This window comes from Triticum aestivum, chromosome 6B, assembly GCF_018294505.1.
Source record: "Triticum aestivum cultivar Chinese Spring chromosome 6B, IWGSC CS RefSeq v2.1, whole genome shotgun sequence".
NCBI classification, from domain to species: Eukaryota; Viridiplantae; Streptophyta; class Magnoliopsida; order Poales; family Poaceae; genus Triticum; species Triticum aestivum.
This window is the reverse complement of record NC_057810.1, coordinates 41,164,429-41,192,348: the sequence shown is the minus strand read 5'-3', so window position 1 is coordinate 41,192,348 and position 27,920 is coordinate 41,164,429. Positions and strand designations below refer to the sequence as shown.

The window sequence follows — 27,920 nt, the reverse complement described above, 5'->3', positions numbered from 1 at the left end:
TGAAGCAGAGGAAACTGGCACAAGACTGCTCCTCACGGGGCTGAGGCACGGGCATCGCCGAGGTAGCATCGCGTCGCTGAGCACCACCATCCTGCTGTGAGCGGCGCGACTCCACACCGTGGGAGACGGTTGACGGACGTCCGTAGCGCGGCGAGACTTTGTAGCAGGCAACCAAGGGGCATTGTCCCGGGGCGAAGGCTCAGCACGAGGGGACAACGGAAGGGCGCCCACAGTGACCTCACATCCTGGAAGGACGCCAACAGCGACCTCACAGCCAAGGTTGTAGCCGGGAGGCGCTGTAATGGCGGACCACACGACCACCCAGGCTTCGTTCCGCAGCAGGGGAGGGGTGACCACCAGACGCTCCCTAAGGGGAGAGGAGGCCGCAGAGTCTAACACATCTTCGTCGGAGGCCGCGGCAGACACGGAGGGTCATTGTGGGTAGATCGACGGCGGTGTGCGCACAGGGCTTGGATCCCGATCTGAAACCAGCGAGGGAGAGCGCAGGAGGAGCCGTTGCTCCTCCAGGAGAGCCCACGGGGCCTGCGAGGAGAGGCGCGTCGGCCTGAATGGAAGAGGGGGGAGGGTCTCCGGCGGCGGCGGCCGTGGAGTTGTCGGGGTCGCCGGCGAGGTCGTCATCAAGCACCACGACAGCTGCAGGAGGCGACGTAGGCGAGCTGACGAGAGGAGGCGGGGGCAGAGGAGCTCCCGGGGATCTCAGATCTGGGCGAGCAGGGCGCAGGGGAGGACGGACGAGGGAGATCAGGCCGGCGGCGCACCGCTAGCCAGCCCGTCGCGGGCGTGGTTGCATGAGCGGCATTCAAGGCAGAAAGAAAAAGCCCCCAGATTCATTTTACTACCAGAGCTTGCGTTTGTGCTGTGTTCAAAAAAAAGTATGTCCATGTTACTGCCATTTCGATGCTAGGTCTCATATAGGTACATAGAGATAGTATAACTCAACCACCTACACCCTTTCATAGAGATTTGACACATTTTACCATCCGATGTACCTCTTCGACGCTCAAGATCATCTTCGATGGACCGAAACATCTCTCGTACCAATTTGCCGTCCTCAATTCACGTTAACTTTTTTTTAGACAATCTCGCGAAGCTTTATTTATCTCGGAACCAGGTTTATAGGTACAAAAGAAAGATCACCGGGGTGTCCTAACCAAACATGGCGCCAACTCCCAACCTTAGTACATGCTTCGCTAAATTGTGAGCCTCGAAATTCGAGCTCCTAAACTCATGAATAAAATTACAATTCAAAAAAGATCGACTGTGGTCTATAATCTCATGTAATATTGCTCCATAACTCGACAAGTGTTTCTGTTTCATGTCATCCACCACAACCTTACAGTCAGAAGCAACATGAATGCTATGAAGGTTGAGGTCTTCGGCGAGTGCTAGTGCCTCCCGGGTTACCATTGCTTCAAGCGTAGGAGGATCAGCAATACCCTTGCAAACGATGGCAGATGCACCCTGGAATACTCCTTCTTGATTGCGGCAAATCGCTGCTGCCACTCCTCGTCCCCTTGCTACAGCAGCATCAACATTGATCTTGAAGAAAAAGTCTGGCGGAGCAATCCAGTGAGTGGGACGGGCCACCGATTGTCTCACAGCTTGATCATTCGTCTTCTCAATTCACGTTAACTAGGCTGGCCCACTGTTACAGGGCTGCTAATCCTCAGGTCGGGCTCGGCGTCTTGTAGCAAATTGGGCCGAGAATACTACAAACAGGCCACTCTTGCTATCCTAACAATGGTGGCCAGATTTTCGCCACACGCACGTTGGCCTCCTCTTCGTTGTACTATCCGTGTGGAGGGCCGCTTTTTCCCGAGGTCGCTGACCGCCCACAGATTTTGCGGCCTCCTATTCAATATGACTCCACAACTCCCTGAAACCATACCAACGGTGAGCGGGCGGGCAACTGCCTCGATTCGGCAACGGCAGGCCGATCTGGTTTTTTTTACGTGGGGTGGCAATCCGATGGGCATTCTCCTGCATCTTGCTGCAGCGACGGAGAGCGGCGGCGCACGGTTGTCCTAGCCAAGGTCGGGAGGCATCGAGTTTGGGGAGATGGTTTGGTGCGGGAGGAAGGGCAATAATTGGGGCTATGAGGACGCAAATGAGAGAATCAAGAACGTTCGTTTGCCATACGATGTTAACCGTCAATGAGCGAGATGCTTCCGATTAGGCCGTTCGAATAGCATCCCCGGGACATCCGGCTCAGTATCAGCCCACACCGGAAAAAAGATATCTTTGACGACCAACCACATCCGAGACGGGTGATCCAACAGCCAAAAATGGTGGGGCCTGAGAGAGCGTGGAAATGGTTCGGTTTTACTGTCCTTAATTGTCATATTATGACGAGATTGAGAGGTATTAGAACACAGCTACAACCCTACAAGACAAAAGCCGGTTGCCGCACATGCATTTTTTGCATCTTGGTGCCTCCAAGATACTAGGCGAAAAATTTAAGTCGATTGGAAATTCTTGATCGTAACTCATCGAAAACAGATACTTGCTAAAACACAGTTAGATACATTGGCAATTTATTCTGATACAACACAAAAAGTAATATTCCTAGGAGCTCTAATCTTTCCAGGGGCGGAGCCCATTGGGCCTTCCCGTATGCACAGGAATACGGGTCCAAAAATTGGCTAGTAGTACCTATCTAAAAGAAAAAGCCCAGTGCATCAGGGTGGCCCAGGTATGGTGCATCAGGGTCGGCCCAACATAGCAGCACGCACCCACGCACGACTTACCGATCGACCTCCTCACGTAGTCACGTCACGTACGGCTCCCTCCACTTAAAAAAACGTACTAAACTAATCGATCCATCTCCTGTCTCCCTCAAAAAAGAAAAACCAATCGATCCATCGACTATCGATCGATTAGGTTTCCGCGTACGGAGCCAGTCTCGCTCTCGCGTATCGCCGTCCGCCGTCGCGTAGACAGTCGGCGCTAGCGGCAGGGCGCCGGCCGCCGGACGCCGCATAGCACGCAGCGACGACGGTGAGCCGCTGAAGACAGGACGCACGCAAGCGACGCTGCACGCCGCCGGCCGGTCCGGAGCTCGGTAATTAGCGACCTTTCCAATCTTTAATCTTTGTCACTATACACGTAATTGGGGTATATTTCATCTGCCGATACAAGTCTGAATGTCGCATTTGTAATTTGTTATTTGTCAAATACAGATACTATGGACAAGTTTCTTCTCAAAAGAAAAGCATCATCACAGGATGTTCCGGAAGAAATAAATTGGGAAGAGGAGATTCAATATGATCCGGGCAAGAGAAAATTGATTGAGCATTATCATCCTAATTTAAAAGATCTGGTAAGAAGGAAGTATTTGTTGAATGGACCTTGTCAGCCAAGAGAGATTGATTTTGAATCCTCAGATTTTGGGGGTAAACAGAGAAAGTTCAATCCCGAATGGTTTGATGAATTTGAGAGCTGGCTTGAATACAGCGAAGAGAAGAAAAGGGCATATTGTTTTCCTTGCTTCTTATTTAGGGATCGTAGTCAGAAGAAAGAAGCTGGATATGAGGCATTCGTTGTGAATGGTTGGAAGAGCTGGAACATGAAATCAAGGTTAAAAGAACATGTTGGTGAGGTGGGCAGTGTCCATAATCAAGCAATGAAAAAATTACTTGATTTTCAGAAAAAAGATCAACACATTGATGTTGCTATGCAGGTTCAAGGTGAAACTTTGAAGGTTGCATATTTTGCTCGATTGAATGCCGCTATTGACACAGCTAGACTATTGCTGAAGCAAGGGTTGCCTTTCCGGGGACATGATGAGTCAAAGAACTCGCATAATAGAGGAAACTTCTTGGAAGTTCGTGATTTCTTAGCTGAGCATGATCCAGTTGTACGCAAGGCTGTGGGAAAAGATGCTGCAAAGAATTCTCTTATGTCGGCTCCTGAAGTCCAGAAAGATATTGGTGAAGGTTTTGCGCATGTGATAGTGCAATCTATTCTGAAAGAAGTTCGCAATAATGTGTTTTGTTTGCTTGTTGACGAGTCTAGAGATGTCTCTGGCAAAGAACAAATGGCCGTGGCCTTGAGGTATGTTGATAGTTCCGGGGATTCTAAAGAAAGTTTTGTTGGTCTTGTCCATGTGAAAGAAACAACGTCTTCATACCTCAAGAGTTCAATTGATTCTCTTTTTGCAAAATATAAACTGAGTTACAATCAAGTTAGAGGACAGGGGTATGATGGTGCTAGCAATATGCGAGGTCAGTTTAATGGCCTCAAATCATTGATCATGAGAGAAAGTAGCACAGCTTATTATGTTCATTGCTTTGCTCACCAACTTCAGTTAGTTGTTGTGGCTGTCGTAAGAAAGCATAAAGGAGTTAGTAATTTCTTCAGCATGATTTCTACCTTGCTAAATGTTGTGGGTGGATCTTCCAAGCGAAGGGACATGATTAGAGATATTAATCTTGAAGAAATGAGAAAGGCTTTAGGGTGTGGACAGCTTACAACAGGAACAGGATTAAATCAAGAGCAATGCCTTCAAAGGCCCGGAGACACTCGATGGGGTTCCCATGCTAAAACACTTAAGAGTTTGCTTCACATGTTCAGGTCAGTTGTTAAAGTTCTAGAATTTGTGGAAGAAGAAGACACTGATAGAACAAATAGAGACCAAGCAAATGGTCTTCTAGTGTATTTTCAATCTTTTGACTTCGTATTCTATTTGCATCTTATGTTGACAATCCTCACGACTACAAACACATTGTCATTAGCATTGCAACGGAAGGATCAAGACATAGTAAATGCCATGAAATGTGTGAAGTCAACTAGAATTGTTCTGAATGAACTTAGAGAAAATGAATGGGAATCTATGCTAGGTGAAGTTCATGTGTTTTGTGAGACACATGATATTGTAGAGTTGGACATGGAAGAAGCATATGTTAATCCAAAAAAGAGAAGGCAGGTAACTGGAATTACCAACAAACATCACTATCAAGTTGATTGTTTCAATGATGTTTTTGATTGGCTAGTTCAAGAGCTTGACAATCGGTTCAGTGAGACATCCACTAATTTGCTTGTTTGGTCAGCGGCTTTGAGTCCAAGAGACTCATTTCGTGATTTCAATTTGGAGAATCTTATGAGTTTGGCTAAACTATACCCTCAAGATTTTGATTCTGGGGAATTGAGGGATCTGGATAAGGATCTACGCCTCTATATTGCTGATGTACGCACAGATGATAGTTTTTTCAACATAGCAACAATCACTGAGCTTTCGAAAAAAATGGTGCAGACAGGGAGGCACATTGTGTATCCTTTGTTTTATCGGTTGTTGAAACTAGTAATTGTCTTGCCTATTGCCACTGCTACAGTTGAGAGATGCTTTTCAGCTATGAAACTGGTCAAAACCTGCTTGCGCAGTCGCCTCAATGATGATAGTTTGAGTGATGATCTTATTTGTTATGTGGAGAAAGAAGAAATGAAAAAGGTCACCAATGCTCAAGTGGTTGAGTATTTCATGGCTCGGAGGAACAGAACATACTAAAGGTAACTTTCAATTTTTAGCCATTTAAGTACTTTCATTCGACCATCTTAGTATACTCTACTAGTATGTTTAATTCTATTTGTATCTTGTAGGTTATTGAACCTTATTGTCCGATGATGTATTTTGGGATTTGGAAATGCAGCGTGATCTTTTTCAAGTAATTTTGAACCTTGTTTTATTATTATAATAAGCATTTTGATGGCTACATTTTATTTTTACAAACCACCTTCTTGTTATATCCAATAATGTGTGCTACAAGTTATGAACACACCTTTATTTAATATAGTCGTTGCTTAATTTTTTAAAGCTTTGTTAAAGTGGTGCATCGGGTAACATTTGCTCCAGCTCCGCCCCTGTTTCCATGGTGGTGATGTATCTTCATGGCTTCCCTAGCGGTGGAAGAGTCTGATGGTCATTAACAGGTATAGCAGAAGCATTGGAAATTAGCGCACATACCACCCCTGTACTTTGGTGCGTCAAACCTAATACAAGCAATTCGACAATTCTCGTCATAAGGGTTCTCGCACCTGCCATGATAGCAAGGATTAACCTTGTACATGCATTGCGGGTCAGCTTCGGCGGTACCTAATGCAAATTCCAAAACCGTCCCATTAGAACTATATATATAGAGAGTACAACTTTTCATAAAACCGCAAAACCATGAATCATTTACTTACCAAGGCAGAGGAAGAATGCTAACACCGATAGAGACAAGACTACTAGTGCTATCTTGGAGGCCATTGTGAAAGTTTGAATTCAATAATTTGAGGTGTGGTAAGCCAAAAGGTCTGCAGCCTTATCTATTTACTAGAAGAACGTCTGTGCGTTGCAACGGGGCCACACTAATTTTAAGAGTTCAATATTACGACATTGGCGGTCTTTTTTATCATCAAATCCTCACACACACACACACTCCCCCCCCCCCCCCCCCTCTTCCTCACTCTCTCTCCCTCTCTCTGTCTAACACACACACACATAGCCTATTCTCCCCGCCAATAAGGCTTACTCAATTGGCAATAATGTGTGTGTACTTGTGGTGAGCTTAACTGAACTAATGGATGGTGTGATATATTCCCAATCATTTAACAATGAAATTTCAGAAATGGAAAGATTATGTAACACCTCAAGTCGTTAGCTACAGTGACCTCCCACTAATGATGCCATGTCATGAGGCTTGCTAAGCCAAACTGCCACTTGATAAAAACCAAAGCCCAATTCAAATTTAAAATAAAGTCAAATAAATTACTTTGTGAAACAGTAAAACTAAAATGTTCACCATATTCTATGAATTCCACTGATCTTTGACATGTTGAGCCCAACATTATTTGACTCAAAAATTAAATCTTGTCAAATTAATAAGAGGTCCAACAGTAGTTAAAATAACCAATTAAATATAAACCTAATTTTATGTATTTTCTTTTGGCCTCAAACTTTTTGTGCCACCTAAAAATATTGTGCTCGAATTGTGTGCATAATTTCACAATTAACAAAATCCATTTAGTTGATATAAGAATAAACAGAAAACGGTGTTAAAAAGGAGAAACGGATTAGAATACATTAAAAACCAAAAGGACGATGAAAAAGGGATTCCCCCTCCCCCCCCCCCCCCCCGGGCCTTGCCACCGAACCGGCCCAGTGGTCTAGTCCCCGCACGGTCGTCTTCTCCTGTTCCCCGAGCCCGTCGCTACAGAGTCGGGCTCCCACCCGACCACCTCGCCGGCATCGAAGGGGAATGGATAAGGGTGACGCCCAGCCTCCCCTGCCCACATAGCCTCACTCCTCCTCGAGGCCCCCTCCCAGATCCACTTCTCCTCCTCGCCCCGCTCGATCCCGGTGATTTGGACGAAGTCAGATGCCACGACCACCATGACCGACCCCGTCCACACGACCACTGCCCTCCCTGCTGGCTAGGAGCTTGTCGAGGAGCTCCGAATGCCTCCGCTACTTCGTCTGCGCCAACGAGATCAAGTCTAGCACCCCCAGATCGACGTCGTTGCCGTCTTCCTCAACCTTCGGCCACCGCAACATTGCCGTTCGATCCGCGCCGCCCCGAACTCCCATGTCTTCCCCTAGGGTGCCATTGACACCACCGTGATCTCCTCTTGCCTTTCCCCAGTTTCCTCTCTCATTTGCTCTCGTTAGGTATTTCACCGTGGCCGAGAACCGCCGTCCACCATGGCCATTCCAGGGGTAGCCACTGAGCTCCTCGGATTGACCCCGTGGCACATGCCCGCTCCTATGCGTGCCCATGCCCGAGCCTTCAACTCTTCTTCCGCGCCCGCGGGGCCACTCCCTCTCTGGCTCTCCATGCCCACGCACGTGCCACACCACGTCCATCGTGCCCGCCGTTGCCATCACGCTCGCCACAGCCACCGCACCACTGTGCTCCGCGCGACGCACACCCTGGCCGCGCGTCACACTCTCGCTGGCTGCGCTCGCCCCGTCTGCTGCCGCCTATCCCTTCGCTCGCCCCGCTATCGCGCCCCTGCCTCGCACCGCCTCCTGTCGCGGCCATCTTCTGTCGGCCGCCCCCTTAGCCACGTCGGTCGCATCTCTGCCCTCCACCGTCGGCCGCTCGCGTCGCCTGCTGCGTGCTTCTTCCTGCTGCTATGCGCTGCTCTACCACTGGCACGCTATTGCGCCATGCCCTTGACACCGCTGTGGACAAACATGGCGGAGGGATTGTCAATGGAGTACGAGGAGGAGGTGGCGGAGAAGGTGTGGAGAGGCAAGAGGTCTAGGGTGGCGTCAGCTGGCTGTGGTGGAGGTGATTATGCGAGAAGGAGCCGGAGCGGAAGAGAGGTCACAATTGGAAAGAATCGCAAAAGAATCATAACCCAGAGATCTCATTCCAAAAAAATGCTAATATCGATGGAGGGGTGATTTCCTTCAATAGGTGGAAAACATAGAAAATATTGGATGTTATCAAGGAAAGGTAAAAATTTAGGAAAGTTAGAATTTTGAACTGATTTCTATGCAAATGGGTTTTATTGTTTGGTAACATGATATCAGTACATGCCCGTTGGTGACGTGTCTGATTAGGAAAGTTTGCAAATGTTAAGAAACTATTTATTGGGAGGAAAGTTTGTGACGTGTCTGTTATTTGTTTCCTAAAACAAATTTCACTAATGAGAGAAATCGATTGATTTAGATAAGTTAGGAAAGTTAGATTCAAATCTATTATTTGTTTCTTACAAATTTGTTATTTGTTTCCTAAGACAAATTGAACCAATAAAAGGAATCGATTGATATGAATAATATAAGGAAGTTAGATCCGTGATTTGTTATACGTTAGGAAAGTCCTGGTTGTAATAAAGAGTGGAGCGAAAAATAAACCGATGGACCAGGATGGGAGGGGGTGGTGGGAGAAGAGACGAAAAAAACCCAACGAAAATAAACCATGAAGACTATTCACCAACTGCTCCATTAGGAGGAGAGATAGTGCTTGGGATGAACTTTCTATCGTTAAATTTCATCAGCCATTAACTAATATCCCCTCGGTTCTTAATTGACGCACATTTATGTAGATACACATGTATCTAGATGCATTTAAATGTATAGATACAAACGTATCCAAACAAATCTGCGTCAATTAGTTTGGAACAGAGAAGTACTTATTTACAATACAAATTAGTATATTTGATATCTGTTAGGAAATATATACCTGACGCCAAATCCTTCATACGAAAAGATCACTCATTAATTCAGCAGCTTAATATCTTGTACTATAGTCGTCCATAAGATTGATATCCATTACGATTGTAATCCATGTATGCATACACAATCAAGAGCAGTAATGGTGGTAGATATGTTTTCTAGTCTAATAATTAATAAATTTCAATATTGACTTCCTATCTTGGCATTGGGGATATTTAAAACAATTGACCATAATTTTTTTCCTCCCATTCCAAATTAATTGATGCAGATTTAGTTCAAATATTGCCTAAATCAGTCTAGATTCAGGGGATCTACATGAATTAATTTGGACCGGAGGGCCGAATTTAAAAAAAACTTGTGTCAAGTTTTACACACTTATTCGTGTCCCTTGACATTTGGATACAATGTGTGATATACTCCCTCCGTCCGGAAATACTTGTCATCAAAATGAATAGAAGGGGATGTATCTAGATGTATAGCTATTAAGAGAGGGTATAACTCAACCACCTACGCCCTCTCGTAGTGATTTGACACCTTTTACCGTCCGATCTACCTCTCCAAGCTCAAGATAATCTTTGATGGGCCGAAACGTCGCTTGAACCGATTTCCTGTCCCCTCGCGTTAACTAGGTTGGCCAACCGTTACAGGGATGCTACTACTCAGTGGCGCCCCTATTCCTCGCATTACACTAGATGAGGGGGGATTTTCGCGTCCAGCGGTACAAATCGGGTCGGCCCACTAGCTCGGGTTTTACTGGTGTCGCTCGGGTTCGATCCTGGTATCGACTAGTTACTTCCCAACAGTGGTAGCCACAGCGACAGAGTCTAGTTGTTGTACAATATGGAGAGCGCGGCCTACTAGAAGCTATATTAGCCGGGCTTTACCATGTTTACTTTCTTTCCTGTTTTTGCTTTCTTTTTCTTCATTTTTTACTCGTCTAATTAAACATGCCTTTTCTGTGTTTTTTCTTTTTACTCGTTTTTTCCATGCTTTTGCCAAAATAATATCAGTTAAGAAATGCAGAAAAATATTGAAATAAGTATTAAAAATTGTTGAACGAGTATTGCAACAATATTAAAAAAGTATTAAAAATGATGACAAGTATTTTAAAACTGTTGAACAAGTATTTGAAAATGTTGAATAAGTATTAAAAATGTTGAACAAGTATATGGGCAAATGTTGAATAAGTATTAAAAATGTTGAATAAGTATGGATGAGTATTAGAATGTTGAACAAGTATTTGACAAATGTTGAATAATTATTAAAAATTGTTAACCGAGTATTTGAAAATGTTGAACAGGTATATCAAAATGTTGAATAAGTATTAAAATGTTGGACAAACACTTGAAAATGTTGAATGAAAATGAAAAAAATGTTGAATGAGTATTTAGAAAAATGTAGACCATGTATTTGTAAAATGTTGAATAATTATTATAATGTTGAATAAGTATTTAAAAAATGTTGATTAAGCGTTCGGACAATGTTGAACATGTATACAAAAAATGTTGATCATTTATTAAAACAATGTTTTTGATGTATACAGAAATATAGAGTGAAAAACGAAAACAAATGTAAGAAAAAGGATAAAAACAAAAAATGGAGAAGAGAACTGCTGAACAAATATTTAAAAATGTTGAACGAGTAATTAAAAATTTTTGATCAAGTATTTGAAAAATGTAGAACATGTATTTGAAAAGATGTTGAACAAAGTATTTGAAAAAATGTTGATCACGTATATAAAAAATGTTGAACAATTATTTTAAAAATGTTGAACAAATATTTGAGAAATGTAGAACAAGTATTTGAAAATATGTTGAACAAAGTATTTGAGAAAAAAATGTTGATCATGTACTTGAAGAATGTTGAACAAATATTTAAAAAATGTCGAGCAAGTATTTGAAGAATGTAGATTGAAAACAAATAGAAACAAAAGAAAACCCGAAAAAGAAACAAAAAACCAAAGAAAAAGGAAAAATGAAAAACAAACTAGTAGCGCCACACACCATCGCGGCGACAAGGGATCGAACCCTGGTGCTCCCCCCTCTTTTCCCCCTTCTATTTTCTGCTCGAGAAGCAAAAATGGGCCAGCCCACCAGGAAAATTTTCCCCTTCTATTTTCTGCTCGAGAAGCGAGAATGGGCCAGCCCACCAGGAAAATTTTCGAGGTCGAGTTGGGCATTTTTTCGAAAAATTGGGCCGAGAATACTATAAATGGGCCGCTCTTGCTAGCGTAACGATGCAGGCCTCACTGCTCACGTTGACCCCTCCCCTAGATTTCTCCCACTCGCACCTTCGCCTCCTCATCGTTGTACCCTCCTTTGTGGAGGGCTGCTTCTTCCAGAGGTCGCTAACCACCATAGATATTGCGGCCTCCTTATTCAATACGACTCCATAACTCCCCAAACCCCTAGCAACTGTGAGCAGTCGGGCAACCAGCCTCGGTATCAAAGAGTCAAAGCTCGACAAGAGGGACAGAAGATGAGACACCTCACCTCCCCTATGCTGCCGCTCATCCCTCTCTCGTCCTACATGCCAGCGAGAACAACAACGACGTAACCTTCTCGTGTACCTTCGTTGCCCCGACCACTGAACCCATGGATGCGCATCTCTCCTCTGCTCGCACGACACTGCATCCTCAGACTGTCTTGGTATCACACTTCTCCACGCCAGAGTAGGAGAGGCAGATGAGGAGGAGCACCAGGATTTGCGGGCAAGTCGAACTGGAATGAGGCAGCGTCTCCTGAATGACGTGATTGCACCAACCGGATGCCACTTTGCTCCTCTCGACGCCGTGATGACAGCCATATGTTCAAACCATGTAACCCCTCTCCTAGATTAGCAAAACTACCATAATGACCTCCTTTGCCGATGGCCTCGGCATAGAACCGAATCCCATCGGCATATGGCTATGCCGGCGGCAGCCGGTGACATATGGCCATCAGCGTAGATCACGTCGGCTTTTCTTTTCAGACCATCGACATAGAGGCCTATGCTAACGGCTTTCCGTACGGCCGTCGGCATAGCTTCACTATCCGCAAAGAAAACAGACGACATCGTCCGTCTGTCGCCGTCTGAACACATGCCAGCATCTGCGAGCGCCACATGGAAACCCTATGCCGAAGGCTCTGCCGTCGGCATAGACGGGCCACGTGTCGTCGCCTGGTCAATTTTTTTCTTGATGTTCTTGTTTCTGCCCTGCAAATTTAAATAGCTATATGCCCTAATAGCAAAATATATAACAAGGATGCACGTTATATAGGAAATGGAAATGCATCTAAATAAGAAATAAGAAACTTTATTAATAACTTCAACAATTACAAAGTATCCAGGAGGTACAATACATTAAAGAATAAAAATATAAAATAAATAAAAAACCTAAAGCTAAAGCCTAGCTAAACCTCTACTAGTTCATCTTCTTGATGTTCTTCATCTTCTCTTCTTGATCCTTAACCTGCAAAACAATCAATAGCAGAAAGGAATTTGGATTATAGTTAAAAATATTGCATTTCCCAAGTGGAAATGCATTGCTGTTTGAGCTAGTTCAGTAGATACAGGGAAAATTCTCACTTCCCACCTTGTGGTACCATTTTGTAAGGGTGTGGTAGGCTGAATTAAGGTACTGCAGAAGTCAGTCTCTACAAATTTGGTCGGCCAATGGTTAATCGCTATCTGGGTGAATTTTCTCTCCCAGTTCAGTAGTGAAACATCTCGGTAGTGGAAAATTTCAGATGATCCATGCACTGGACTTGTGGTGGCGCTTGAACACTAACTGAATATGTGATTTGGTTCGTGAGTATGGATGCAGTGCGACACGTTGTGTCGGATGAAGGCGACCAATCCGCCTCAACGAGAACCAAGCCAAGCATATGATCCATCCATGTATGGATCGGTGGGTGTTTTGTGTAAAAGTTTGGGCCGTGAACTGCGTGTAGCAAAAAATTTGAGCGGTTTAACTCCTGTGCCTGGTCCAGATGAATAGATATATGTATGTATGGATGGATCATGCATGTGGTCAGTTGGCCTGTGTTCTGTTATATTTTGTTATGTCGCGGTGACTTGTGCTACTGCGGAGAAAATTAAACGGGGTGCATCTTCTTTGGTCTTACTGCCACCATATATAAACTTTTGGGTGTTTTTGGCTAGAACAAGATTTAGTTTCTTTAATAATCAGCATCCTTTTTTTGTTGCTAGTTAAAACAAAACTAAGATACCATAAAACAAAAAAAATGATGCACCAGCCGGGAATCGAACCCGGGTCTGTACCGTGGCAGGGTACTATTCTACCACTAGACCACTGGTGCCATTTGATGAGCTGTCACTCGAGAGACCTCTACTAATCGCAATCAGTGGGACTGCCTCTTTGATTATAAGCTCGAAACAGTCATACAGCGATACAGTACCGTGCAGCTCCGCAGAAGAGCAAGGGATGCAAGTCTCGTGGCGCCAAAAATAAGGACCATGTGCCATTCATGTAACACTACTCTACTGGGACTCTTAACACACATTTTCCTTCCTCAACATTCTACTACTTCAGTAGGCAAGCCACCTAGTGTTTTCTCAAAGTCAATGGTGCAGAGTTCCTTCTCAAAATCAAAGATTCAGTGTTCCCGTCAAATTTATTTATCTGGCTACTACTCGTTTTAGTTAACAGACAGACTGAATACAAGCGCCATGTGGCATAGGAAAGAACTCATGTGTCCTGTGTGGTCTTAAGACAGTAGAAGCAAGGGACCACCTCTGTTTCAGCTGGCAGTTTGCTAAGTACTCCTAACACTGCTCTGGCGCATTAATCTGGGATATGATTTTGTGGATAAGGATTCAAACTCTTAAGCAAGCAATCAATAATGCTTCAAAGGGTTAATCTGCAGCTGTAGGGAAGTGTTGAAAGGTGAGCTCAACCTAGTCTTCCATAGAGCATTTGGCTTACCAACTTGATGTAACACTAGTGATGTATATGTCATATCATTTGTGTGTGAAGAAATAGGTATTCAGGTCCTATGTACGAAGATTAGTTCTGCAGAAATCAGTCTCTGCACCTATTTTCCTTCCTGAACATACTTGTTCAGCCACTAGTTCCACGCTACCTTCGTCTATTTTCTCTCCCAGCTCAGTAGTGAAACACCTCACGAAAGTGTTGTTGTGAGCTCGAGCACATGTACGCTCGTTATCTTTGCCGTTACCTCGCTTCCAGATGGTCGTCCGAACTGGTATAGGCCCAGGTATACTGTGTGTATTATTTCTTTACTCTGGGCCTGTTGCCCACATCTGACGAGCTGCAGAAGTGTTGCCGTTAGCGACGCCTGGACTGGCTCAGATGGAACCCGACGATATGGGCAGCCATCTCTTAGATTCTGGACAAACGCTGTCACGGTAGCCCATTTATGGTGGTGGCCACCAGTTGGACCTACCAATCTTCCCCTTCGGATCCTAAAAGAAAAAACAATATTCCCCTTCAAGGCCAGTCTTCTTCATCTCCTGCTAAATACAAGTCCACCCAAATCCACGGCTGCTCAGCGCTACAGTGCAAAACTAGATCGGCAAGACGGCAACCCTGTAGGAGATTGTAGTCAGTCCTCGTACTATATACATACGTAGATATGTATACAGTCTCGCCAGTTCTCCTGTTCATACAGTTCAAAAACTGGTAGAGCATTAGACCATCTGTCTTAAGGGTGTCATTTATTCATACTTCCGTTAACTTGCTAGAGCATTTCCGAAGCAAAAGTAAACTGCTCGCATGCACTCCCATGACCACATCTAGATGATCATATTAACAGGCACGGAGGAAAATATGCAAGTACACATTAGACCATCTGATCGTTTCCACGAATTAACAGCATTTAAAACACATCATTCAGTTCAGACAGCATTTCTAGAAATAATATAGGTTGCACTCATCACGATTGAAACCATTTTTGTCTCACAGTTTTACAGACCAAAGTCAAATAAATCAACAGAACATATATGAAAACGATCCTACAATGCAGCATTTAGGCTAACTTAATACACTTCAGCCATATATTTTCAGTTCATACATCGTCTTAGCGCCGTCGCCTTCTTGCAATTGCTTCGCCGGTGTCCTTGTACACCACAATTCTTGCACCTTGCTGGTTTCCGAGCTTGCTTCGGAAAATCACCACGATCTGGGCATGTAGCTCTCTTGTATCCCTGCCAACGGCAAATGGTGCAAAAATCTTGTCCTCTTGAACTGAAAATTAATCTCTATCACAGCACAAACAAGTTGTGTTAATGTAACTGCAGTGTTTTTAGTAGTAGTAGCAATTCACCTGACAGTATTCATTTGGGTGCAGTCCCACCATCACTCTAATGAATTTGGTAAAAAGCCACTCGAAGCTCTGCACCTTCTCCTCACAAACCAACACATCGACCAGTATGATGTGTGGAAATGATTGTTCACTTGCTATGAAGAGACCAAAGGGCATGTCGTACAAGATGGTTCTGTACGTTGTATCAAATAGTGATAACATCACCAAAGAAAGTATATTGCAATCGCTTGTTCCCGTTAGCCCACATCAAAGTGTTGATCCTTCCTTCTTTGTCAGCCTGAACATGGTATGTAAAGTGTGGATCCTTTGCCGAAGCTGCTTTATCAAATCATGGCTGTTCTGCCGAAGCTGCTTTACCAAATCATGGTTGTAAACATAATGATTGTGGGAAGGCCAGTGTATTGTCTGCCTAAATATGATATAATGAATGGTTGTTCTGCTCACGGTGCTCTGCTATATACCAATCGTTGTCCTTCAAACACAGGAGCCTTATGGGAGCACGACACTCACACCGGCAAGACCTAGTGTCTTCTACAATTGACTTCCCCTGGTGGCCTTTCACACAATGCAAAATCAGTTAGTAATCACCAACCATATCAGCAACTATTCTACTCACAAAATACAGGGATGAATCGTACATACCGCACATCCACAAACTATCTCTTGCACGCACACATTCAACCCCGTGTTTGCCTTACCAAATGCCAAATCCTTTGTCCCATGAGTACAGTTTGTAAAAAATGTAGGCTTCAACTAAAACATCGAGGCTTGTCCTCGGTTTTGACACAATCACATTGTCTCCTGAATTTTCAGCAAAGCCACGAATTTCTTTCTCAAATGCAAAAACCCGAGTAGGACACGGCGCCCTGGCTGGCAATGTAGCACCAATCCTCACTCTGCCCACAAATAACAATTTCATTACCACACATTCATTTCACACAAACTTACAACAAGTTTCCATAATGCAAACGAACTGTACTGTTTTACAAGTATCCCCTAAATCCCAACCCTATCAGATAGTCGCAGCATCGTTTTTCCTCGGTCCTTTTTGTATCTAATACATTTTCTGTTCGGTAAGATAGTCTTGCATTTCCAAGACAGAGCAAACCAAGTCTTATTTCCAAACCATTCTAACAAATTCAAACGTTAACCATCTTGCACAAAAACTGGATGCCCACACACCACCATCCATTTTGTTAATTTTTATCTGAAGTCTGAACTAAGGCACGTTTCAACCTTGTGACAACAACACATGCCTGAACCTTTTGAATACAAAGTTCAGAAATTACTTCTCGCGCTTGTAAAGACCAACAAATCCATACCTCTAGTCCATCCAGGAGCTTTTGTGTCGATCTGCTCTATGGACTGCTCCGAAGCTTAAGGTGATTCCCCAATTCGAACCTCCCCCCTACGGCACAGATATGGCTGTCCGCACTCTGCTCTTACGCGCCGTAGCTCCTCCGCATGCGGTGCTGCAACGGGTAAGTGTAGCGGCTCTTGCAGGAAGGTCTTTAAACCAGATCAGTACAGATCTTCAGCAATCCCTGCTGCAATTTATCTGAAAGTACTTACATGCAGTTCTTATACATACCTCTTCATCGGCTGCATCAAAATCTCCATCTTCACCGACCCCTTCGGTCTCCTTCTTACAGAGCGTTCCCTGCTGAAGTCGCCGCTCTCGCCAATGGAGGTACGAGACAACTGCTCCCAGCTACCCATCCTTTCATTTACTCGACTACTGTCACAGTTAACCGGAAAGTGATGATTCTGAACCACGGATCAGGACAGAATTGACGAGCCGAGCCACGGCTCCGATGAATCCCGTCAACGGCGTTCCGCCAGCGTCACTAACATGGCCCACCGCACAGGTGTGGGGGCGTACGTATATCTCCTTTTCCCTACTATTCCTCTTCTCCGAAACTGCCGCACTCATTCAATGCAACGAATCACAAAGCCCTGCCCAACCGCTCAGATAACGAGCGCCTGTACGCTCGCGCTCACAAACTCCACGTCCAACACCTCATTGCTACTCTCACTCTCAGCAGTGGCAAAGTTCAGACGATCATGCACTGGACTTGTAGTAAGAAAATTGTAAGCTGAATCTTGATTACTTTGCACACGTGGATGCAGTGTGACACGTCGTGCCGGATGAAGGCTCCAAATCGGTCTCGACGACAAGTCGACAAACCAAGCCAAGCATGTGATCCATGGACCGGTAGGTGTTGTATAAAAGCTTGAGCCGTGAAGCAAATATCTATCAGCGATCGAGCTCCTGGAACAGGTGTAGATGAATGTATGGATCATGCATGTGGTCAGTTGGCTTCTGTTACCTTCGGATATTTTTGCAGTGACTAGTACTAGTGCAGCTAAAAATAAATTGTGTGCATCTTATTTTACTGCCACTACTAATACTATACTGTCAGCTGAATCATATGCATAGTTCCAGATGTGTGATTAAGGAGGGAGGTTTGTTGGTTACACAAGTTCATTCAAAAGAGAGGATGCATGGCTTCCAAGAGAATCGGTTGCCACAAGATGAAAGGAGTTGCAAAAAACAAAAAGGTCCTGTTCAAGTAAGGTCGTGCTACAACCAGCAGCTCCCCGCCTTATAAACTGGTTTAGCGTCGCCTAAACTAGCGAGGTGGGACTAATTAAGTAGAGAAGGCATGCAGCGCAGCGCAGCCTCAGTCCTCAGCGAGAGGCTGGGCCGACAGCCTGGAAGGAGACGCGGGTCATGGCCGATGTAACAGAGCGCAGCCCATGTGACGAAGCAGGAATGTGTGGTCTCGCGCTCCTATTTCATTGTTTTTTTGATCCGCCACAAAAAAAAATCGTTGTTTTTTGTTTTTTCATTTTCGTTGCATCAGCCGTGGAGATTTCCAACCAGTTTAATGTCTGCCAAATGCTGCAGCCTGTGCTTTTAATGCATACTGTACAATTTTTAACAATGCTCATTTAACAACAAAAGTAGCTAATTAGATTACAATCGCACATTGCAAATGTAGCAGATATTCTACCAGATTAGAGAGAAGAAATTCTCAAAAAAGAAAAAGATTCTCTACTACTAATAAAAAATCAAACTAATTCTTTCTTAAAGCCACACGGCAGATGTACACAGCTTAATTGTCACCGTACGATTAGACCCACTAAATTTAATCTAATAGCCAGCCTTAATCTAATCTATTCTCCGGTGTGCATTTAGTATTTTACGTTGGCTGAACATGCTTCACTGCAGAGGGATGGGAATCTCCGCCCCGCACCTATGCAATCCCTACAATCACGCAGAGGGCAGGAAAAAAGAAGGAAAGTGATCTCAAGCGGATCCCCTCGCTCGCTAACTGCAAGGCCGCGACCCACGTTGTCGCCTGATCCTCCTCCGCCACCGAAGCCGTCGCAGAACCAATGAATGCGCCGGCAGCACCTCCCATCCCCTCTTATCATCTCCCGTCTTCTCATCTTCCCTATCCCTACCCAGAACGAGACCTCGCAAGCCGCCGGATTAGAGGAGAGGAAAATTTGGTATGTTGTCGCAGACTCGATGCATTGCGCCTCCATTACAAATCCTAAATTCGTGGGTATGTTGGATTGCGCCTCCATGACAGTTCATGCCCTCCATATGCCTGGGTATGTTGGATTTGAGGCACTTGGCTTGGATCTTCCCGAGAACAGCACACGTACGTACAACTGCATGCTAAGCAAGCTACTGATTAATTTTACCGCATAGGCATTGGTCTAAACCTTCTGGACGGCTACATAAGCAAGCACTCAGGCAGCTGGATGGATTCCGGGCGCACAGCTTGCCGTGAACCTTGTACGTCTTGGCTTGTCCTACCTTGCTTGGCTGGATTGATTCACTATTTATTTTTTCAATTTGGATTTAAAGGCCAATGAAATGTTTGCATCTGGTGCTGTCGATTTTGCAGAAATTGCTACTCCAACAGGCAGCAGACCAATCATTTGATATTTGACGGACAGCAGTCAGCGGGCGCTTTGAGGAAGCATTGGAGCTGGCAAATAAAAGAATGCTTTAGGTATACCTATTTACAGTTTTCAATTGGTTTAATGCCATCCGTATGTGATTCACTGACCAAGAATGGAAATATTCCTTGCTATTAGAGATTTCTATGGTGGTGCTTCTTTAGGTTCTGCCTGAAGAATGTTGCAGTGCCAATAATCGGTTATACTTTGTAATGGTGATTCCTAATTTGGTCTAACTTTCTAACTATTAGCTACAGTTTACTTCAGTGGTAATGCAGGTATGCAAAGGAAGAATTACCAGCTATGGATGATGACTATGAGCGTATGAAATTGTGAGTTGTGTAGGTTTCTTAAGCTAGATGGGTTGTTCTAGCTTGGTGATGGTTAAATTTTTTACGCAATACAGTACTAGATTAGTTGTTCTAGCTTCTTTAGGTTGTAACCAATTGAAGGTAATTTGAAGATCGATCCCACAGCTGAGTATATTCCTTTTTTATTAACCCGCAACAGAGTGTGTATAGGGAAAGTATACTTTTGTGAATTATTAGTGCTCGCTTTTCTTACTGTACTAAATCAGGCTGTTCATGTTCAAATTCTTCAGCGTTTTGTACACATGAAAGATACTTCTGTAAATCAAATTTTGAAATTGGCATCGATAAGATGCATATAGATGCATGTATCCTTCTAAAAAATTAACACAAATGCTTCATTTGTTTTGTGAGATCATTCCTTTTTCTTTTGGACAACTTTTGGAGATTTTTAAGATAGCTTTTTCTGTGGCAAGCTGGACCTGATACTCAAAGGACCTTAAGTTCTAAGCAAAGATGACAATGTGGATGGTCACATTTCAAAGTGTTATTTTCTCAGACACATGTAAGTTTTGTCTCACTGTGTATTAAAAGAATGGGGGAAAAGGTGAGAATCAGTATAAAGTGGGGACGGAGGATCATGCTTTCAAAGTTGGTCAGGTTTCACACTAATACTTATGCATGTGTTTGTGTGTATCATCTTTATAATGGGTGTGATGGATGTTGTAGGTTCATTGGTGACAACCAAGAGCAAGCTAAAAAATGGCATCGTCTTGCTTCGTTTCTTCGCCTCAGCTAAAGTGCTTAATCTTGAGAAGATGAGAGATAATTGATAGAGTAGTCCACAAGTGCATTTGTCAAATTCTAGCCAACAAATTGAAAGCATGTCTACCTGATTTTCAGTTCCATTCAATCTTCCTTTTCTTTTTGGATCCAAAGTAGAGGAGATCATGTGACTGGTTGTTGATTGCCCAAACACTATTTCCTCTACAAGAGTGTAAATGTTGTCGATGCTTGTTTCCAACATGCAAGGACATGAGCAAACACATTTTGTGTATCTATCTAAATCTCATATGCTATGAAGGTTTTCAAGTGCAGAGACGAAGCACCTTTCTGACTAAAAGAAATGGTTGTTGATTTTAGTTAAACTAGATGAATCCCCACACGTTGTTGTGGGAATGTTTTTTGGTACATATTGTGTAAACTATCCAAATCATCACTTCGTTTTGTGTAAATGGTGAAATCATGCACTTGAAATAATTAACTTGTTACTCTAGGAATATTTTGCAAAATATTGTACTTACCATCTTAGATGCAATCCTTGCACATTATACAGATCACGTTTTCATTCATTCATTTGCACGAATAGCACATACTACATTATTTTAGAACTACAGATGTTTATAATAATATAATGTGTGTTAGTGTTGACGTGTGTTGCACGTACAAGCTTACTTAGAGAGAAGAAGAAAAAAGGCAACACCGGAACTTGACAGACAGAACATATACACTTGTTTGTTGAAGTATTTTTGTTGCATTTACTACATCCTTTGCAGATTTGCTGACTCAGCTGTTCAAAAGTACTACAGCGGGAAAACTACTTGCTGCAACTTCCATTTTGCGACGCTTAGCAATGAGCGATCCTAGGTGCTCGGGCCGGCAAGCCGAAGCACCAGGCATGCAAAAAACTGTCAGCCGGAACATGGTTTCAAACTGAAACCCACTTTGCAACATGGTTTCAACAAGATGAGCAGAGGCAGTACCAAAAACAGAGCAAGCAGCAAGGATTAATACATATGTTAATTTCCCTACCTGAACCAGCCTTAAGAATAATTGAACATGTGGAACCAGCCTTATGAACAAGATTCATCTCTTGGAACTCAGAATCCCAACCAAGGGGGTGCAATCAAAGAATGGCAGGAGAAGCAAGCTATGTGCAGTTCAGAAAACGTGGCCCAACCAACCTTGAATATTGAAAGCGTGCACTTCTAGTTATGCCTTGGTATTAATCTTGGATATGATTTTTCGTACTCCCTCCGATCCATATTATTTGTCGCAAATTTAGTACAACTTCAGTACTAAACTGTAGTAACGCTACGACAAGTAATATGAATCGGATGGAGTATGTTGTTTCAAAGTCTTAAGCAAGCAAGCAATGAGCCTTCTTTGCTTAGAGAGCAACACTCCTGTCACCTTGAGCACCTGATTTACCAGGATAGGAGCAACACTCACTCGTCTCCTGGAACTTAGTCTTCCACAAGCAAAAAGGAAGTCTTGCACTGAATCCATAGCTGGATTGCCATAAAAAAAATTGCCACACTACTAGGAACTCTCTGTACACATTTTCCTTCCTTAACATGCCACCTACATTCAATCTTCCTTTTCTTTTTGGATCCAATGTAGAGGAGATCATGTGACTGGTTGTTGATTGCCCAAACACTATTTCCTCTACAAGAGTGTAAATGTTGTCGATGCTTGTTTCCAACATGCAAGGACATGAGCAAACACATTTTGTGTATCTATCTAAATCTCATATGCTATGAAGGTTTTCAAGTGCAGAGACGAAGCACCTTTCTGACTAAAAGAAATGGTTGTTGATTTTAGTTAAACTAGATGAATCCCCACACGTTGTTGTCGGAATGTTTTTTGGTACATATTGTGTAAACTATCCAAATCATCCCTTTGTTTTGTGTAAATGGTGAAATCATGCACTTGAAATAATTAACTTGTTACTCTAGGAATATTTTGCAAAATATTGTACTTACCATCTTAGATGCAATCCTTGCACATTATACAGATCACGTTTTCATTCATTCATTTGCACGAATAGCACATACTACATTATTTTAGAACTACAGATGTTTATAATAATATAATGTGTGTTAGTGTTGACGTGCGTTACACGTACAAGCTTACTTAGAGAGAAGAAGAAAAAAGGCAACACCGGAACTTGACAGACAAAACATATACACTTGTTTGTTGAAGTATTTTTGTTGCATTTACTACATCCTTTGCAGATTTGCTGACTCAGCTGTTCAAAAGTACTACAGCGGGAAAACTACTTGCTGCAACTTCCATTTTGCGACGCTTAGCGATGAGCGATCCTAGGTGCTCGGGCCGGCAAGCCGAAGCACCAGGCATGCAAAAAACTGTCAGCCGGAACATGGTTTCAAACTGAAACCCACTTTGCAACATGGTTTCAACAAGATGAGCAGAGGCAGTACCAAAAACAGAGCAAGCAGCAAGGATTAATACATATGTTAATTTCCCTACCTGAACCAGCCTTAAGAATAATTGAACATGTGGAACCAGCCTTATGAACAAGATTCATCTCTTGGAACTCAGAATCCCAACCAAGGGGGTGCAATCAAAGAATGGCAGGAGAAGCAAGCTATGTGCAGTACAGAAAACGTGGCCCAACCAACCTTGAATATTGAAAGCGTGCACTTCTAGTTATGCCTTGGTATTAATCTTGGATATGATTTTTCGTACTCCCTCCGATCCATATTATTTGTCGCAAATTTAGTACAACTTCAGTACTAAACTGTAGTAACGCTACGACAAGTAATATGAATCGGATGGAGTATGTTGTTTCAAAGTCTTAAGCAAGCAAGCAATGAGCCTTCTTTGCTTAGAGAGCAACACTCCTGTCACCTTGAGCACCTGATTTACCAGGATAGGAGCAACACTCACTCGTCTCCTGGAACTTAGTCTTCCACAAGCAAAAAGGAAGTCTTGCACTGAATCCATAGCTGGATTGCCATAAAAAAAATTGCCACACTACTAGGAACTCTCTGTACACATTTTCCTTCCTTAACATGCCACCTACATTTTTCTCAAAGGTGCAGTGCAGAGTTCCCATCTTTTGTTTTCCTTGTTTAATAACTGATATGGAGGAGCCATGTTGCACTCGAACAACTTCAGACAGTAGGAGCAAGGAATGGCCTTTTTTTCAGTCAGTTTGCAAAGTTCTACTACTCTTGCTCTGGCAATAATCTGGGACATGAACACACAATTTCCTAATGGAGACCATCATTCAGTGTTGCCTTTATGGTGATCATTTGGGTTACCAGAAAACGAGTGACCAAAATTCAGAGTTTTGGGGTTACTTTACAGATGCAGGAAAGTGTTGAAAGATGAGCATTTGGGTTACCAGCTTCATGTAACACATATCTATATGTAAAATAATTTGTGTGTGGAGAAATATGCACTTCAGGTCCTATATATTGAAATTGGGTGCATCTTCTTTGGCTTTATCTTCAATGCCACCACTGTATTGTGAACTGAATCGTACTATCATACATGCTTTCAGGTGTGTGGGGTCAAAGATAGAGATTATGTGGTTAAAGTAATTCAAAAGGAGAAATGCATATGATCTTCACATGTTTTAGTTAAGAAAGTAAAGAAAGGAATTGCAAATTGCAGAAAATAAAAAAAGAAAAAAAAGGATTTGTAGTCTGTCAGACAACCTCTAGGCCACCCTGTAGAGACAGAAGCCCATCCAGGATCAAGTGTTTGCCTCCTTATTGGTAAAGGATGCAGCAGTACGAGCCTATAGAACAGATCCTGTTCAAGTAAGGTCGTGCTACATCAACAGCATCTCGCCTTATAAACTGGTCCAGCTTGGCCTACACTAGCGAGGTGGGACTAATTAGGGAGCAGGCATGCAGTGCTGCACTTCCTCGGGCAGAGAGCATGGAAGAAGGGTCCCCGGCCCATGTAGCTGGGCATGAGAATGAGCAAAGCCCGGCCCATCAGAGGAACGTTTAGCTGTGGAGATTTTGATAGTTTTTTGTTTTCTTTAGCTTTTATGCCAAATGAAATTGCGGTCGGCCATTACAAAAGTAGCAGACACACTGCCAGGTTAGAGAGAAGAGTAAAAAAATGAAAGAACAAAACTGAGAGAAAAACGGGCGTGTTGTATATCTCTGAAACATGACAGACAGAACATAGACTAGTCTGTTGAAGTACTTTTGTTCCATTCACATCCAGCTGTTCAAAAGTACTACAGCAGGAAAACTAGTTGCTGCAACCTACATGGAGCACGACGATCCTAGGCACCCGGGCCGGCAAGCCGAAGCGTTGGGCATGCAAAAACTGCCAGACTGAACATGGTTTCAAAATGAAACCCACTTTCAAACATGGTTTCAACGGGATGAATTGAAGGCAAGATGGGCAGGGGCAGTACCAAAAATATGACCAGCAGCAAGGATTAGTGTATCTTAATTTCTCAGCATCTCTCTGAAACAGGATCAGTTCATCGCGTCTGGGCACCATGCACCTTCAGCTCACCTGGTTGGCGTGCGCACATGGCCGGCGATTGGCGACAGCGCGGCATGACGCAGCTTATGCTTGATGCGCAGCAGCTGAATTGCTATGGATAAATGCATAAATAAGAGGATGAGCAGAGGCAAGACATCCATTTTGACGACAAGTAATTCTGGACTGGAGGGAATACTAGTTATAATTATGGCCTGGCATTAAACTTGGATATGATTTTTCTTAGTAGTATAATGTTTCAAACTCCTAAGCAAGAAATTAATAAGCCTTGCTTTTTTCGGAGAGCAGCACTCATTCGTGTCACCTGGATCACCAGGTTTACCATGCCACCTGTAGTAGGCAAACCGCCGACTGTTTACTCAAAGGTGCAGAGTTCCCATCAAAAAAATTATCTTGCGCCACCATCGATCGCGCGAGAGGGAGGCGTTCGCACATGGCCGGCGATTGGCGACAGCGCGGCATGACGCAGCTTATGCTTGATGCGCAGCAGCTGAATTGCTATGGATAAATGCATAAATAAGAGGATGAGCAGAGGCAAGACATCCATTTTGATGACAAGTAATTCTGTACTGGAGGGAGTACTAGTTATAATTATGGCCTGGCATTAAACTTGGATATGATTTTTCTTAGTAGTATAATGTTTCAAACTCTTAAGCAAGCAATTAATAAGCCTTGTTTTTTCGGAGAGCAGCACTCATTCGTGTCACCTGGATCGCCAGGTTTACCATGCCACCTGTAGTAGGCAAACCACCGACTGTTTACTCAAAGGTGCAGAGTTCCCATCAAAAAAATTATCTGGCGCCACCCTCGATCGAGCGAGAGGGCGGCGTGCGCACATGGCCGGCGATTGGCGATAGCGCGGCATGACGCAGCTTATGCTTGATGCGCAGCAGCTGAATTGCTATGGATAAATGCATAAATAAGAGGATGAGCAGAGGCAAGACATCCATTTTGACGACAAGTAATTCTGGACTGGAGGGAGTACTAGTTATAATTATGGCCTGGCATTAAACTTGGATATGATTTTTCTTAGTAGTATAATGTTTCAAACTCTTAAGCAAGCAATTAATAAGCCTTGTTTTTTTCGGAGAGCAGCACTCATTCGTGTCACCTGGATCACCAGGTTTACCATGCCACCTGTAGTAGGCAAACCGCCGACTGTTTACTCAAAGGTGCAGAGTTCCCATCAAAAAAATTATCTGGCGCCACCCTCGATCGCGCGAGAGGGAGGCGTGCGCACATGGCCGGCGATTGGCGGCAGCGCGGCATGACGCAGCTTATGCTTGATGCGCAGCAGCTGAATTGCTATGGATAAATGCATAAATAAGAGGATGAGCAGAGGCAAGACATCCATTTTGACGACAAGTAATTCTGGACTGGAGGGAGTACTAGTTATAATTATGGCCTGGCATTAAACTTGGATATGATTTTTCTTAGTAGTATAATGTTTCAAACTCTTAAGCAAGCAATTAATAAGCCTTGTTTTTTTTCGGAGAGCAGCACTCATTCGTGTCACCTGGATCACCAGGTTTACCATGCCACCTGTAGTAGGCAAACCGCCGACTGTTTACTCAAAGGTGCAGAGTTCCCATCAAAAAAATTATCTGGCGCCACCATCGATCGCGCGAGAGGGAGGCATGCGCACATGGCCGGCGATTGGCGACACCGCGGCATGACGCAGCTTATGCTTGATGCGCAGCAGCTGAATTGCTATGGATAAATGCATAAATAAGAGGATGAGCAGAGGCAAGACATCCATTTTGACGACAAGTAATTCTGGACTGGAGGGAGTACTAGTTATAATTATGGCCTGGCATTAAACTTGGATATGATTTTTCTTAGTAGTATAATGTTTCAAACTCTTAAGCAAGCAATTAATAAGCCTTGTTTTTTTCGGAGAGCGGCACTCATTCGTGTCACCTGGATCACCAGGTTTACCATGCCACCTGTAGTAGGCAAACCGCCGACTGTTTACTCAAAGGTGCAGAGTTCCCATCAAAAAAATTATCTGGCGCCACCCTCGATCGCGCAAGAGGGAGGCGTGCGCACATGGCCGGCGATTGGCGGCAGCGCGGCATGACGCAGCTTATGCTTGATGCGCAGCAGCTGAATTGCTATGGATAAATGCATAAATAAGAGGATGAGCAGAGGCAAGACATCCATTTTGACGACAAGTGATTCTGGACTGGAGGGAGTACTAGTTATAATTATGGCCTGGCATTAAACTTGGATATGATTTTTCTTAGTAGTATAATGTTTCAAACTCTTAAGCAAGCAATTAATAAGCCTTGTTTTTTTCGGAGAGCAGCACTCATTCGTGTCACCTGGATCACCAGGTTTACCATGCCACCTGTAGTCGGCAAACCGCCGACTGTTTACTCAAAGGTGCAGAGTTCCCATCAAAAAAATTATCTGGCGCCACCCTCGATCGCGCGAGAGGGAGGCGTGCGCACATGGCCGGCGATTGGCGGCAGCGCGGCATGACGCAGCTTATGCTTGATGCGCAGAAGCTGAATTGCTATGGATAAATGCATAAATAAGAGGATGAGCAGAGGCAAGACATCCATTTTGACGACAAGTAATTCTGGACTGGAGGGAGTACTAGTTATAATTATGGCCTGGCATTAAACTTGGATATGATTTTTCTTAGTAGTATAATGTTTCAAACTCTTAAGCAAGCAATTAATAAGCCTTGTTTTTTTCGGAGAGCAGCACTCATTCCTGTCACCTGGATCACCAGGTTTACCATGCCACCTGTAGTAGGCAAACCGCCGACTGTTTAATCAAAGGTGCAGAGTTCCCATCAAAAAAATTATCTGGCGCCACCCTCGATCGCGCGAGAGGGAGGCGTGCGCACATGGCCGGCGATTGGCGACAGCGCGGCAT

At 43.8% G+C, this 27,920-nt stretch overlaps 1 protein-coding gene, 1 non-coding gene and 1 pseudogene across 3 annotated transcripts; 1 reads left to right on the top strand and 2 right to left on the bottom strand.

Annotated features, from left to right (window-relative positions):
* The first annotated feature begins 2,823 nt into the window (after positions 1–2,823).
* LOC123133363 (zinc finger MYM-type protein 1-like) lies at positions 2,824–5,868 on the top strand. 2 transcript variants are annotated; one of them, XM_044552856.1, is made up of 4 exons: positions 2,824–3,082; positions 3,201–3,619; positions 3,701–5,526; positions 5,617–5,868. In XM_044552856.1, exons 2-3 carry the CDS (start codon positions 3,206–3,208, stop codon positions 5,522–5,524), a joined length of 2,238 nt encoding a protein of 745 aa, XP_044408791.1. In that variant the 5' UTR covers positions 2,824–3,082; positions 3,201–3,205; the 3' UTR covers positions 5,525–5,526; positions 5,617–5,868. The 2 variants fall into 2 exon arrangements, with proteins under 2 accessions (XP_044408791.1, XP_044408790.1); XM_044552855.1 differs by having other exon boundaries at positions 3,201–5,526.
* A 7,543-nt stretch (positions 5,869–13,411) lies between these two features.
* On the bottom strand, positions 13,412–13,482 carry TRNAG-GCC (transfer RNA glycine (anticodon GCC)). The gene has a single exon. It is a non-coding gene; the product is annotated as a tRNA-Gly (tRNA).
* Positions 13,483–24,208: 10,726 nt separating this feature from the next.
* LOC123140488 (uncharacterized) lies at positions 24,209–24,338 on the bottom strand (annotated as a pseudogene).
* Positions 24,339–27,920: the final 3,582 nt, after the last annotated feature.